Source organism: Rattus rattus, chromosome 5 (genome assembly GCF_011064425.1).
Source record: "Rattus rattus isolate New Zealand chromosome 5, Rrattus_CSIRO_v1, whole genome shotgun sequence".
Taxonomy (NCBI): Eukaryota; Metazoa; Chordata; class Mammalia; order Rodentia; family Muridae; genus Rattus; species Rattus rattus.
In genome coordinates this window covers 37,992,934-38,008,441 of record NC_046158.1, presented here as the reverse complement: position 1 = coordinate 38,008,441, position 15,508 = coordinate 37,992,934, and the positions used below count along the sequence as shown (strand labels likewise).

General features: G+C 42.8%; 1 protein-coding gene across 1 annotated transcript in view; it reads left to right on the top strand.

Moving 5' to 3' along the window:
* Window positions 1-15,508, top strand: part of LOC116901440 (CD302 antigen) — a 127,773-nt gene that overhangs the window by 47,809 nt on the left and 64,456 nt on the right. The window contains exons 16-25 of the mRNA XM_032903368.1: window positions 2,523-2,637; window positions 4,090-4,125; window positions 4,727-4,902; window positions 5,906-5,973; window positions 6,236-6,315; window positions 6,943-7,082; window positions 8,552-8,657; window positions 9,358-9,518; window positions 12,768-12,897; window positions 14,412-14,638. Coding sequence (XP_032759259.1) covers window positions 2,523-2,637; window positions 4,090-4,125; window positions 4,727-4,902; window positions 5,906-5,973; window positions 6,236-6,315; window positions 6,943-7,082; window positions 8,552-8,657; window positions 9,358-9,518; window positions 12,768-12,897; window positions 14,412-14,638 — 1,239 coding nt within the window. The remainder of the gene's footprint in view (window positions 1-2,522; window positions 2,638-4,089; window positions 4,126-4,726; window positions 4,903-5,905; window positions 5,974-6,235; window positions 6,316-6,942; window positions 7,083-8,551; window positions 8,658-9,357; window positions 9,519-12,767; window positions 12,898-14,411; window positions 14,639-15,508) is intronic.

Here is a 15,508-nt window from a genome sequence, read left to right as displayed (position 1 = left end):
AACACATTAGGCATCTTGTACAGAATCCATTTGTTTATCCATTTCATAAGTGATGTGTCTGGGAGGTCCATCAAGGCATGAGAAGGTATCAGAGATAGGGTTCTTCACAAGACTCCCGCATAGCAAGAGACAGACAGTTCAATAAGCTCTGATGCCATTGGCTAGGGGCTCCAATAGGTGAAAGAGAAGGTACAGGCAGTGGGGGGGTTATTGTAAGAGTGAAATGACAATGGTATTACGATGGTAGTCTTGAATAGGTTCTTTATGAGCCAGGCACTGAGGCAGGCACTTAATGTGTACATAGTCTAGTGAAGTAGGTACAGTTACCATAATCTCAAGTTGAGAACGAAATTCCAGCTTAGATGAGTCAGAAGTAAAACTTAAACCCACGCACGTCCAGGTCCATGATATTTTACCACTGTGCTATTTCATCACGTCCTAGCACATCTTCAGGGCTGGACCTGGCCAGGGTGGTGAAGGAATGAAGAAAAGACAGACACACAGACCTGCAGACACACAGACACACATACGGGCTGGGAACAGGAGGACTGGAGTCTCTGCTGGAGAAACCACGGCACCCCTGAAGTTCAGCATTGTTTTTATATAGACTTGACCTGAGAGGCCGGGTTTTTGCACAGGGCTGAACAAGGAGACAGGCTCAGCTAATCCAGTAAGAGCAGTTTCTGTAGGTGAGCAATCCTCAGACTACACATTTCCAAGGGAAAAAGCTATGGTAGACATTTTCTGCACAATCAACGTCTACATTCATATTGCCTAGTGAAGCCTTTGGTATCCTTGACAGCCATGTGAACAGCACACATTGCCTCAGGACTTCACTTCCTCTGCCTCTATTATATGGGTACACTATAGCTGTCTTCAGACACACCAGAAGAGGGCATTGGATCCCATTACAGGTGGTTGTGAGCCACCATGTGGTTGCTGGGAATTGAACTCAGGACCTCAGGAAGAGCAATCAGTACTCTTAACCACTGAGCCATCTCTCCAGCCTCCTCTGCCTCCATTCTGCTGGCAAGTTATTCATAGAAACAGGCAGAAAGCTGGGTGCCATAGTGCACACCTTTAATCCCAGCTCTCAGGAGGCAGAAGCAGGCAGATTTCTGTGATTACGGGGCCAGTCTAATCTACAAAGTGAGTTCCAGGACAGCTAGGACAGTAACACAGAGAAACCCTGTTTCAGAGGAGAGAGAAACAGAGACAGAGACAGACAGACAGAGAGACAGAGAAACAGAAACAGAAAGACAGACAGACAGACAGAGACAGAAAGGCAGAAGAAGCAATGTTTTTCAAAGGGTCTGGGGTTGGGGATTTAGCTCAGTGGTAGAGCACTTGCCTAGCAAGTGCAAGGTCCTGGGTTCGGTCCCCAGCTCCGAAAAAAAGAAAAACAAAAGGGGCCTGATATATTGTGTTTAACTAGTTCAAATACAGCATAGGTATAAGACATGCGCTACAGTAAGTTGAAATCTAGAGAACGGGGTTAAAAGGGGGAAACTGAATGCTTAAAAAAGCAAAAGGCCATGAAGCAGTTTTGAGAAAACCACAAAAAGTGAAAGAAAGCAAGGGACAGGAGATACAAGTGTAGCATCTTCACTCCCAAAAAAGGGTCAGAAATGCAAGGTGGGTGCAAATGAAGACGGAAGGAACACGGCCTTCAGGGTAACCCTTCTCGTGGGCAGCTATTACGTCACTGGTTCATTTCATAGGATTTACAACTCAGAACAGGTACAAACCTCAGAGAAGTTAACGTGCTGTTCAAAAGGACACGGATGCAATGAGCTGTGCTTGAAAGGAACATAGACCTCCACGTGTGGAGAGATTTTAAAGCTACCAAAATAAAATAAATGAACAGAAGAGGTGCCAACCAGGGCCCTGACCTCCTGTCCAGAGATTCATGCCTCCCTCACCACAATGCTCATACATTTGACCTTAAGAGAAAATGAATCCTAAAAGTGATGGTGGCCCCTCCTGGCTCGTGCCTCAGTCCTGGTCACACATCCTACAAGTGGACAGAAACACTGAAGCCAGAGCCCACACTGCTGGGCCCAGGAGTCTCTGTCACTTTCTGATCTGCTCTGTTACAGCAGATTCTCTAACAGATGCTACATCAGTCTCTCCCAAACTTGAAAAGTTCAGGATGCTCAGCACGTAATGTACACTAGCACAGAACTGTCCTTCTACAACCCAGAGCACAGTGAACACAGATAAGGAAAAGGTTTCGTTGTAATTTTTAAAAGAAAAGGGAAAATGAAAAATATAAAGTTTCACATCAGCAAAAGGTGGACAGCAATTAGCATTTTGGACCTAAATTCAACCTTTGTTTCCTTTGTCACTTGGAAAACCCTTGCCTGAGCCGTTACTATTTAACATCCCGTTCCTTCATCTGTTGTTCATTTTGCAATTATGGTAGGCGATGGAACTAAAGTGGAGGTGGAGGTCATGACTTCCAGCATTCGGGAAGAAATGCAACCATTTCAGAATATCCCACCGTCTTTTCCATCCCTTAGGTACTTGACGCACCTTGGCATAGAGCCTGGCATTTCTATGATGAGAGGGAATACGCTTATTTGAAGCCATTTGCTTGTGACGCAAAACTTGAATGGGTGTGCCAGATTCCAAAAGGCAAGTCGCCTCTTTTCCCAACCTTGAACACTGCAAATGTTGGGCTAGAAGGGTATTGTGGGAAGAATGAAGCAGCAATGAAGAGGTCTGAATTGGGCGGGTCTTTGTAAAACTTAAAAGCGATTTTCAGTCAACTCCAAGATGCTAGTAGTTGATGTAAATTCAAATTCAAGAAACCAGTTAAAAATGACAGTAGAGCCTGCAATGATGAGGGGGGAGGGAGGGGGGAGGGAGGGGAGAGGGAGGGAGGGAACACAGGAAGGAGGGAGGGAGGGAGGAAGTCAGGTATAGTGGTACACACCTGTAGACTCCAGCACTTAGGGGCTAAAACAAGATTGCTAGACTTGGATTGCGTGGATTCCATAGAGATACCTTGTCTTTGACAAGATTATAAACAAGAAACCATGTACAGTTTTAACTGTCTTACAGCGCTATTGGTAGAAACTATCCAAAATGAAAAGATCTGTCTCAAAGAGAAAAACTAAACACACCTGATGTGTATGTAGGCAACACTCTTAGGAAAACTGATGCTTTGGGTCCCAAGGCCACATGAAATTAGGGCCAACAAATTTACCCTATACTTTCTGAGATTAAGCAAAGTGTATATTTATTTATTTGAAATCACTTTTGCTGCAGCTGTTATGAAATGGGGTGGGAGGCCACTGGAGTTCTATGAGGGCCATTTCCCAGGTGCCTCTCGGGCATGATCGAGTGATCTTCACAGCCTTTGTGAGGAGAGACTCTTTTACAGAGTAGAAACTGGAGGCCCTGGAGTCAGGGTATCTAGAGTATGAAAAAGGCAAGGTGTATGTGGACATCTGGCCGCCCAATCCAAAAGCCCAGAATTCTATGGAGTGTACCGTATTTCCCATTTTCATTCAGAACTCCCGGGTGACTTTCTTATTTTCCTCTCAACTTTGTTTAGTCTTTTAGAAGTCACTGCTACACCATTGTAATGTTTCCCAGTCCTATCTTGGGAACTGGTGAAAATCCACCCCACGTTTACAGACTAGATTCTCAGTTCCATTTGATGCAGTGTTGATCCCTGCTGTACTTCCGTTGGTGGGTGTGTGTGATGGCTACAGAATCTCATTCACTACTTTTGCTTTCTATCTGATGGCCAGTTTTTTTTTTTTTTTTTTGAGACTTCCTTAATACAAAGTAAAAGGCAGTTCATCGTGGGGATTGAACTCATGGCCTTGCATATTCAAGGCAAGTGCTTTCCCATTGAACTACATTCCCCAATGACAGACTACTAGCAATACTTAATTAATGTTTGATAAGCAAGCATTAGTATAAACCCTGAGAAATCCCACTTAGGTGTTTCTAACTGGACATGAACCAGTTTGATCCAAAATAAACGAGCCTCCACGATGTTTCGAGTCTCCATTTACTGGATGCATGCCTTGTGATCCAGGACTAACCATAAGCCATTGCTCTCTTCTCACACAGGTAGCACTCCCCAGATGCCAGACTGGTATAATCCAGGTAAGTTGAACATCAAAATTTAGCCAACTTAACTTGGATCTTTGTGGATAACCCTGTAGTTTGTTGTCAGTTGCTACTTTCTTCTCATGCAGACAAGTGAAATAGCGGCAGGCAGCAGAGGTAGTATGTGGGTGGGATGGGATGATTATAGCAGAAGCGGAGCTTCCTTCTCTGAGTGCTGACCGTCTAGCCACAGGTCCAGAAGTGTAGATTGTTGTGGACAGCACCTCTGCCAGCCGGACAGCCAGGGTTCTCAGTGGGCTGCTGTGTTAAAGTAACGAAAACAGTCACACTTTAAAAGGACTCATATTTGTCTTGCAACTTTGAAGTTTCCTGGTAGCCTGCAACATTTTGGCCTGTAGTGATACAAGGTATCCTTTGCAGAGAGCTGAACTAGGAATAAATTGCTCGCCTAAAGTGGCCCTCCCTGTTGATGATTCTTCCACCTGCCAATAGAATCTTGAGCAGGGAAGCAGCAGGCCTTTGGGGGGCCGTTTACCTCTATGCCAGTAGTTACAATGTATGATTAGTTTTGAACAGCCCGTGGTTAGCCGTTTGTGTTTGATTACCACAGCTGTAACTGTTTTTGTTTTTTCTTTAGAGCGCACTGGAATTCATGGGCCCCCAGTTATAATTGAAGGAAGTGAATACTGGTTTGTTGCTGATCCCCACTTAAACTATGAAGAAGCCGTCTTATACTGTGCTAGCAATCAGAGCTTTCTTGCCACCATAACATCTTTTACAGGACTAAGAGCTATCAAAAACAAAATAGCAAATGTAATATAAACAAATGCATTTTGATATCTTGTTTATTTTTATTTTATGTATATAAGTATTTGCCTAAAAGGTGTTCCATGTTTATGCAGTACCTGCAGAGGCCAGAAGAGGGCACCCACTAGAACTATCCCTTAGAGCTGTAATCGTGGTGAGCTCCACTGTGTGGATGCTGGGAATTGAACCCGGATCCACTGAGCCATCTCTCCAGCGGGGGAAAAAGCATCTTAATTCCTTATATTTATGTATATTTCACTTATTATTCACATGTTATTTACATAATATTTCACTAAATACTTTTAAAGTGTCTAAAACCCAAATCTCAGCCATGCATGTTAGTATGTCTATAACCTTAGCCCTTGGAAAATTGGGACAGCAAAATTGTGTATTTGAGGCCAGATCAGCCAGAACTATAGAGCTAGACAGAACGAGAGGAGTTTGGGGAGAGAGGGTAAGGGAGGAGGGAAGGATACAGAGGGGGAGAAATTAAATCCTCATACAAAATACAATTTGCTTCACAGCATCCAGAATCGTGCTAAAAAGGCTAAAGAGAATTGCTTAATGTACTAGATATTATATATCTATATTATTAAATATCAACTTGATAGATATCCTTATTCTTTATCATGCCTTTTTAAACTTTTTACTTTTTTGTTTCTACTAGTAGAAAATAAAATAAAACTTCAAAATAGCCTTTGGGTGGGAAACTAGTATTGTTCAAGGTTTAAATAACCATAATAAGACACTATATGCCCAACGAATGAATACATTGGTCCAAATATGATTACAGCAGTCATTTTCTGTATCCAAAATAGGACCTATGAATATATAAAGTAAGATATGTCCTTTTGATGAAAGGTCCCAGTGTATATTATTTTTTCGAGACCAAGTAATGGAGTATTTGTAGATTTTTGTGGTTTGTGATTACAGTAAAACAGAATATTGAAATGAAAAGTCTCCTAGAATAGCCAGCACATGTAAAGAAGGGTGTGCGATTTCTTTTCAGATATCTGGGGATGACCAGAAGTGGTGGGTGAAGACGAGCGAGAATCCAATTGATCGTTACTTCCTAGGGTAGGTAACACCTTAGATACCAACTCAGGCTATCAATTCATCACAAAAGAAGCAGCCCTGATTCCCCTGTGTGAGGAGATTACTTCTAAACAGAGTTAAACATTAGTCCGTACGTTTGAGTTTCTTTGCATGTTTGGTGTCAAAAGTGGTTTAAAAATGATAATGTTCACATTAAGTTGGTAATTAAGATGATTTGGACTAAAGAAGATGAAGAGGACATGTAACCGCACTGCAAGTTCTCACATCCCCCGTTTCCTTTCAGCTCGCGACGCATGTGGCACCGTTTCCCCATGACGTTTGGAGACGAATGCTTGCACATGTCAGCCAAGACATGGATTCTTGGTAAACTTCATTCTGACTCTTCTGTGTTGACCGTGGAATCTGTGAACTTCAAATTCAGCCTACATCTGTCTTCCTTCTGAGTGAATGTTCAGTAGTTTCTTCTTAATTTACCGTTGATGACAGTAGCTCAAATTACAAAGAAAAGCTCTTTCCAATGCCGACATTTTCAGTTCTTTTATCCTCACGCCATTACTTTTAGACTAGGCTTAGTGCTTGCATAATTGATAAGCAGACGGATACCTTTGCAAGGATTAGCAGGCAGTAGCTCTGTATCCCCTCATCAGACGTCCCTGCCTGCTTTCTTCCTGTTTCACTCCACCTTTCTCTGGCTTAATGTGTGGTTGCCTTATTAAATGTGTAATTATTACAGTCAATATCACCATCCTATAAACCTCTTGACATGAATAATAGTAGCGGCAGAAGTGACCAGTAAAGACCAAGAATATATTTTAACTATGAGGAATGACTGCTTTAAAGAGCTTCTCTCAGAGCAGAGGGTAGACTTCAGACCATCCCTGACACCAAAGACTGTATGATAAAGTAGGAGTCTGTCTTTATTAGCAGTTGCTTTTAAAATGCACTCGGTGAAAAATTCTCATCATCACAATCCTGGCTCTCCCTTTTCAGACTTAAGTAAACGAGCAAACTGTAATGCCAAGCTGCCCTTCATCTGTGAAAAATATAATGTGTCTTCATTAGAGAAATATAGTCCAGATCCTTCAGCTAAAGTGCGGTGCACTGGGAAATGGATTCCTTTTCGGAATAAGGTAAGAGGAGAATCTCTGCACTGTGCCAACCATGGTCACTTTCATGCTACTTGGATGGCCTGTGGTAGAAGGGCAGCCTCTCAGACACCTGATGGGGCTACCACATGGCCTCTGCCTCCAGAAACACAAGCGGCATCAAACCCATTTCCCAAGCTGTGATGCCTCCAGGCCTTTGTATTCTGTTGTTCCCAACACCAACGTCGCTGCCATTGATCTGCCGATGACTTTCCATCAATCCACTGGCTGATCACTAATCCCACAGCCTGAGGAAACTGACTCCATTGAAGGGTGCTGCTTTCTTTCCCCCTTAAAGGAGAAAACCTAAGTAGCCTCTGTCGATCAGCTCAGGTCAGAGACCAGGCAAGTGCTACAAAGTACTTAACCTTGGTTTTGCCCACACAGGAGATCAATGATTCAATGGGTCTGGTGAATGGTGAGTTCTGTGCTTGCCTCTTTGGAATGCATGAGCCTTACTGCTGTGTGTGCGTATTGCAGACTCACTGGGATGCGAGGAAGAAACTGTCACCCGATGTTAACACGTTTGCTCTCTCACTTAGAAGAAGTGTAGGGGGGTATAGTCTAGGCTGATGTGAAGACATCACAAAGCCTTCAAGAGCAGCAAGCTCCTTGTTTCTGTCCCGCCATATTTAACATTGGGCATCTCTGTTGGAGTTCAGGGTGGTCCTTCTGGGGCCGTTTCTGGAAATCACCCAGTGACGGTGCTTGTGGCTCAATTTTCCTTTAATCATCCAGTCTATAAGAAGGCCAAACAAAACTATAGAATGGTTCAGGAAGCACAACTAGAGGCAAACTATCCCACCCTAACCTGTGTCCCTGATCACAGAGAAAGGAAGAGATGGATTTGCTGGCAGAAGGGCCCGCAGTGAAGCAGGGACCATTTTGACTTCGGGGGAGAGGCCGCAAGGTAGCTCTGTCACTGAGCTGCGTTCTCAGATGTGTTTTGACTTGAAGAAAAAAAAAACCCACAGGATAATCTTTTTAATTCCTCCAAGGTGCTGGAACTATGCTGATTTGCATAGTGACATAAACTTGAATTAAAATGTCCTACACAGAAGAAAAGATCCGCGTCAGAGATCAGAGCCTACGCTTTGTTCTCCCATAGAGCAGACTCGAGATAACCACACTCTGCAGTTGCCTTGTCTGGGTCAAGTGGCTTGCCTTGCCTCAGCTCTCTCCTTCGTTCCGAGAGTTAAATGAGATAGGTAACTGACTGAATACAGAGACTGCGGAGCGAGTAAGAGGCTCGACAAGTGAGACATTCTCAAGATACAGGTAGTAAATAACCTGGAAGCGGCTCATCGCGAGTTTATAGCGAAAGTACGATCTGAAGTCACGTTCATTTGCATATCTCACAGGTCGACGGCAGTGCGCTAAAGAGGAGGTGCCCCTGCTTCTGTGGTTTTTCTTGTGTCTAGAGTCTGAGTCTCCCTCTGTGTCTCTGTTTACAGTGCTTTCTAAAGGTCAACTCTGCGCCCATTACATTTTCTCAAGCAAGCAGCATTTGCCATTCCTACGGTGGCACCCTTCCTTCTGTGCTGAACCGGAATGAACAAGGTACCAAACCTCTGGGGAGGCATGCTGTCTGTCTGTCTGTTTGTTTGTTTGTTTGTTGTAATGGGGATAAACTTTACAAACATTTCCAGCACAGCTTGGAAAGTTCTATATGCTGGGAACCAAGAAGCTTGGGAAAGTTCTATATTTGGGAGTCAAGTTTATTTTTGAGAGGCCGTGGGAAACTAAAACAAACAGTTATACCACTTTCTGTTAGAGAAGGCAAAAGGCTGTCTTGATAGATAATCCACATGCTTTTTTACTTTTTCTGCATTTATTTGTGTGTGTATATATGTATGTATATATGTATGCATGTGTGTATGTATATATGTGTGTATGTATGTATATATATATGTGTGGGTATGTATGTATATATGTATGCATGTGTGTATGTATGTATGTGTATGTGTATATGTATGTATACATGTATGTATATATGTATGTATACATGTATGTATATATGCATGTGTGTATGTATGTTTGTATGTGTATATATGTGAATGTGTGTGTATATGTGTATGTATGTATGTATGTATGTATGTATGTATGTATGTATGTGTAAGTATGTTTACATGCCCATATGTGAAGATCAGAGAACATATTCTTCCTTTCCACCATGGGGCTCCGAAAATCCAATTCAGGTCCTCAGGGCTGTCCAGCTCTCTGGCCCTAACTGCTTTTCTAAAAACTTTCTTTTTAACAGATTTTATTATATCCTTGCTTCCGGAAATGGAAGCTAGTTGGTGGATTGGTCTGCGCTGGTCTGCCTACGAAAGAATAAACAAATGGACAGATGGCCAAGAGCTGACCTACAGCAACTTTCACCCACTGCTGGTCGGTCGGAGGCTGAGCATACCAACAAACGTGAGTTGATGGATGTCTGTCAGTCATCTATTTAGTGCTGGGAGATTCTTGAGTCTCCAAAGGTTACTAGATGCGGAACAGCAGCCTAGGGACCCAGGATGGAGCACGAGTGAATGCTTTCCAAGCATGCGCAAATCCATCCCGGTGCTTGTTCTCCGGCAACACATACACACCAGGCAGCACGGCACAAGCCTGGAATCCTACGCTTGGGAGACAGGGCCAGGAGAGTCAGCAGCCCAGTCACCCTTATCTAAACAGTGCTTTTTGAGAGCAGTCTGGATATATGAAACCCTGCCCCATAACATTTTAAATAATAATGCTAAAGGCTCATGCACAGCTCCGTTATACGACATGCTGTGAACAGGCAAGCTAAGAGAGCTAGAGTTAAGAGCGGTTTCCGAAGGCTGGGGAGGCTGGAAGGGGGGCGATGCAGTGAGGTACGAGGCCTCTCTTTTAGAAAAGAGAAACTCATCTAACACTGACTGGGGTGATAGCTGTCCAATCTGCACGTGCACTCAAAACTGCAAACTGCACATGCTAAATAGTTGAGTAAAGCTCTGAGAACCACAGCCTCCAAGTGGGTGGGCCTGGCTTTCACAGCAGCAGATCCCCTCCTGGCCCTTACTTCAGAGCCTTGTGACTATCCAGAAATGGATAAAAATGTTTTACCTGACGTGGGGTCCGTGAATGTCCCACCTTACTCTCTCAAGCAAAAAGACAAATCAGTGACGGGTGATTTCTCCATAAGAGTTACAGGAGATAAGCCAGGCATGGTGGCTCATGCCTTTAATCCCAGCGCCTGCTAGGACTTCCTAGAAACAGGATACAAAGGGAGTGGTCACCACCACCCTAGACTTGATGTTAGGTCTGGAGGTTAGCAGACGGCTCTGCAAGCTTTTGTTGGTAACATCATGGTGACGGTGAGACGTAGTGTTCGGTTACAGGAGAATTTCATGTTTTCAATCAGGAAGGAGCATTAGATTTTCTAAGCCTTGTTTCTGTCATCTCCAAAATATCGCCGAGTTTTTCCCATCAGACTGACTGGCAGGTGGTGAAACACACGAAGAGATTACGTCTCAGGCACCGATCTGCCTGTTCTGAGGAAATTATTATTTGTTGTGCCAACTTGGATGTGTTAGCGTTTCACCTGGGAATGCTTACATCTCTGCTCAGCTGACTTTTCAAAGCTCTGTTATGACACTTTCTTCCGGTCACGCTGCCTTCACAAAATGAAGCGTGCAGCTTTCTGTCCTGTCCGTGTTCTGGAATTATAACCCCACCAGTGCTAATGGAGGAACTGTGTACACAGTGCTCTTTAATGAATAAGAAGACGTGCTGTAGGAGTCGAGGACCCAACATCGAGGCTTCTGCCTGGGGTCAGCGTGCCTCTGGAAGTTTATTTAGATCTAAGATCAACTTCCCACTCTGAGTTCCAGTGCTATCATAGGCTCAGTATAACAACTGGATAAAAACCACCCATGCCGAGTTTAGTCCAGTCCGCATGAGTGTTTTTCAATATCCACCCGTGCCAGTTTCCAACTTCCTCCAAACACACTGGCACGTTTAGGGGAAACATTTGGTGTTTCCTTATGATTATGAAGTTGTCTGACATTCTACAGTGTGTTAAAATAAACATGTGTATGGTTTTGCTTTTTAACCCCCATTACTTAGTGATTGTGCAAAGCAAAATCAGATGCATGTCTTGGGTTCTTCGCCCTGTCTCTCACCTCCAGTGCAGTCTTTTACTTACAGCGACCAATAGCACATCTGTATTTTCCTATTCTGTCTTTCTTAGAATTACCCAGTCTCTCACATTGAACTCTTCATTTCTCTCCCTTTTAAATATATTTAATAATCCATATTTGCTCTATATATGTTTTGATCATATCCCCCTTTGATTATTTCCCATTATGTTCTATAATTACTTTGTTTCTATTTTCATGTAACTCTCATTTAGTGATTCAATTTTTTAATCCTAGTATAAGCGTGTTTTTTGATTTTTTTTTTGGTTCTTTTTTTCGGAGCTGGGGACCGAACCCAGGGCCTTGCGCTTCCTAGGCAAGCGCTCTACCACTGAGCTAAATCCCCAACCCGTTTTTTGTGTTTTTTAAACACATGTTTATTTGTTTTGTATACATGTGTACGCACATGTTTGCATGTGGGTTCATGCCACTGGGCATGTGAGGATATCAGAGGACAGCGTGTGAGCTGGCTTTCTCTTCCCACCACATGGGATCCAGGTGTGAAACTCAGGGGCTCAAGCTTGGCTGCAAGCGCCTTTACCTACTGAGCCATATTGCAGCCCCTTTTCTTAGTTTTACATGCGGAATAATACTAGGAATAGAACTACATCTCAGTGTTTTTACTTCATTATTAAGTTCCCATAATGAATAATGTAGGAAAACCCCAAGGAGAATTGTTTAGTATGCAGTACAGTTTATTATTATAAAATGTTTATAAAGAGACTGGAAAGATGTCCCAGCGGGTAAAGGCCCCTGCCTTACAACCAGGAGGACATGAGTTGATCCCCAAGCCTACATAAAAGGCAGGTGTGTAGCACGAGCCCATATCCCAGCCCTGGGGAGGCGGAGAGAAGGAGGATCCCTGAGTTTTGCTGTCCTGCTAGTCCGGCTAAGTCAGAGATCAGCAGGTGAGAGACCTTTCTCTCAAAAATTAGTGGAAACGATTGAGGAAAAAAAAACATTATTAACCCACACATACTGTGAACATGCATCCACACACATGCTTGTGAACATACACCCAAACATGTACACACAAAAAAAAGTACCCACAGCTATTAGTTGAATTAATTAATTGTATTTTGCTTACTTGGATTATCAAGAGTGACTTCGGAGAGATTAGAATTCCTGTGGTTGTTTTTTTCCTATTTCTAAGAGGTCTTCTTTATCTGTTTAATAAAACTATGTGTATCTATGTGAACACTTTTTAGTTTCTAAAGTTATCTGCTTTTTCTTAGTCACATTTTTTTTGTTGTTCTTCTTCTTTAGATATTCCATGGTAAGTTCTTTCATGAGTTGTGTTGGGTCTTTTTATTGTTGTGTTGGTTGTTGTTGTTTTGGTTTTGTTGTTGTTGTTGTTGTTGTTTGGGTTTTTTTTGTTGTTGTTGTTGGTTGGTTGGTTTGCATGGGGAAGAAGAAACACCAACTTAAAATCCAAACTTTTCATTTCTTTCAGGGAGCTTCAGAATATTCGCTCCATGACCGCACTAACATTTGCCTTTCTTTTTAGTTCTTTGATGATGAGTCTCACTTCCACTGCGCCTTGATTCTTAATCTCAAAAAGTCACCGCTTACTGGGACCTGGAATTTTACATCCTGTTCAGAACGCCACTCTCTGTCTCTCTGTCAGAAGTACTCAGGTATTATTAATCCCACTGGGCAACAGTAAGATCACTACCACCATTTTTGAGCCAAATTTGAAGCAAGCTTTATTAAATACTGAATGGGAAGATGGACACTGGCCAGGGCCATACATGGGATTCCCATATAGTAGTCCCAAAATAAGAATGTGTACTTCCTGGCTGTGACCAATAGGGGGCAAGCACACTTCCTGATGTACTTCGGGCCTATGTTTCTCCCACCCACATGTGATCAAGCACATTCTGTGCAGTTGGGGCAACCAACCTTGTTTATAAAAGTGACAGTGTATGGCTTGCTATCTTACATGAAGAGCTCCCAGCATTCCAGGAAGTTCTCTTGGGCAATGGGGCTTACCGGTTACTACCCGTTAGAGGCTTCTGTTTGTTTGTTTTATAAATCTCTTAAGCACAATAATTAAAACTTAAAACATAACTTTAGCCCTCACAGTGTCAACTGTCACCTTGATGTTTACCATACTTTATGCTGTGAGATACATAGAGTTCCTTTTGCCAAAAGTCTTACAAATGAATTCAAATAATCTTATAGTTTCGTAGCTTACATTTTTAGCATCGACAAGTTCATATTGACACAGTGAGGCAGATTATCTCATAAAGACTGTGGTTTTTCCAAGTTGTATTGCCACAGTTAAATATAAAAATTAAGTCTGTGGAGGACGATGTTAATAGTCATCTAAAGAATGTTCAGTGCTCTCACCAGCTAGGATTCAATGTTCTTTCGATTCAGATACTTTGCAGATTTTAGTGTTTATGTGAGGAAAAGGGCGGTACTGTACAAACACTGTTAAATTCAGCCGACAGATAGGAAACACTAGGTTTGAAGCAGTCTGCACCTTTCTGTAGTCAAAGGAAGGAAAAACATGTACTTCAAAAGTAGAAAACACCCACACTGGGTGGCACGTTCCTTTAATCCCAGCACTTGTGAGGGAGAGGAAGATGAATCTGTAAATTCAAGGCCAGCCTGATACTCATAGGGAGTTCCGGGACAGCCAGGGCTCCATAGTGAGAGGGAAAAAATGAAATAGAAGCCACCCAGTTTTTCTTAATAATATATTGCCTTATTTTTAATTGCCCACAATAAGGTTTTAATGAATGTTTAAATAAGAGGTTTGGTTATGTAATGAGAACCTGAAGCACGTGTTTCATGTTCCTTCGCAGAGCTTTTCTGGCTCAGTTAATCCTTGCCCTTTATCCCACGCTCTCTGATGACTTCCTTACTCAGATAAGAACCCTAAAGCAGGATATACTTCAGGTGCAGCTTTCTCCTCCCGATCAAAGCAACTAACCAAGGGTGTCCTGGTTTCAGAAACGAGAAGTCCCAAGTCAGATAGTTTACCTAAGCCATTCAGCAAGACATGCCTAAGTCACTCAACAGAAAGCTAAAATAAACAGGCCAGGGATGTCTGAAGTAAACCAGGAACGGGTGAGATCCGACAGACTTCCATGCCTTGGCACAGTGTGTGGGAGGAGCTGTTGTTCTTTTCTCTTACAAATAGAAATTGAAGACGGGCAGCCCTGGGAGAACACTTCGGAAACCGTGAGGTATCTAAATAACCTGTACAAAATCGTCTCGAAGCCCCTGACCTGGCACGCTGCTCTGAAGGAGTGTCTGACAGAGGGCATGCGGCTGGTGAGCATCACAGACCCTTACCAGCAGGCCTTCCTCGCCGTGCAGGCCGCCCTGCGCAACACCTCCTTCTGGATCGGACTCTCCAGCCAGGACGTACGTTTCTGTTCTTCCTGTTAGCTCCCCTCGTAGACTAAAAGAAAGCAGCATCTTAAAATCCTATGCAGTTAACTCCATGGATGTCTGATACTTTGTCTTTTAACATATAGTGAGAGATTTTAAAAAACATTGAAGTGGGCGTGACTCATTGACCACCTTTTCTTATTTTTCTTTGTTGACTGAGCTAGAATCAGAAGTTGTCAGGTCTCTAGTGCCAGTAGGGTTTGGCGTGGTAAAGTGTTGAGAATTTTCCACCACTTTCAGAGTTAGCAGAAAGAAGTTAAACACACAGGCAAACAAGGGGCTCTGTCTCAGATAAGATCAAATGAAAAGACTAGCACCTGACATTGCTCTTAGACCTCCACACCTGAACAGGGCGCATGTGTGCCACTGCATGAACACATACACACACAGACACATGGACATCACACACCCAGATGTGGACACACCTCACTTACACACATATACACACACAGACACATGCACATCACACACAGAGAGGCATGTGCACATCTAATACATACATACATATACACATACAGGTGCATATCACACAAAATCACATGCACATCATACACACATACATCCACACACACATGTGCACATCACAAAAACACACATAGACATCACATATACAAGCATACATACATGCACATCACACACACACACTGACATGCACACATCACACATCATATATACACATACATATACACTTAAAAATTGTAAAATATAATAAATTAAAAGAAGAAAATTTTAAATCACTTGTACTATAATTCCTGTTATTAAGGTGTGGTTCCTTCATATGTGTAATCCCAACACTTAGGAGCCTGAAGCAGGAGGATTATCATAAGTTCAGTGCCAGCCTGG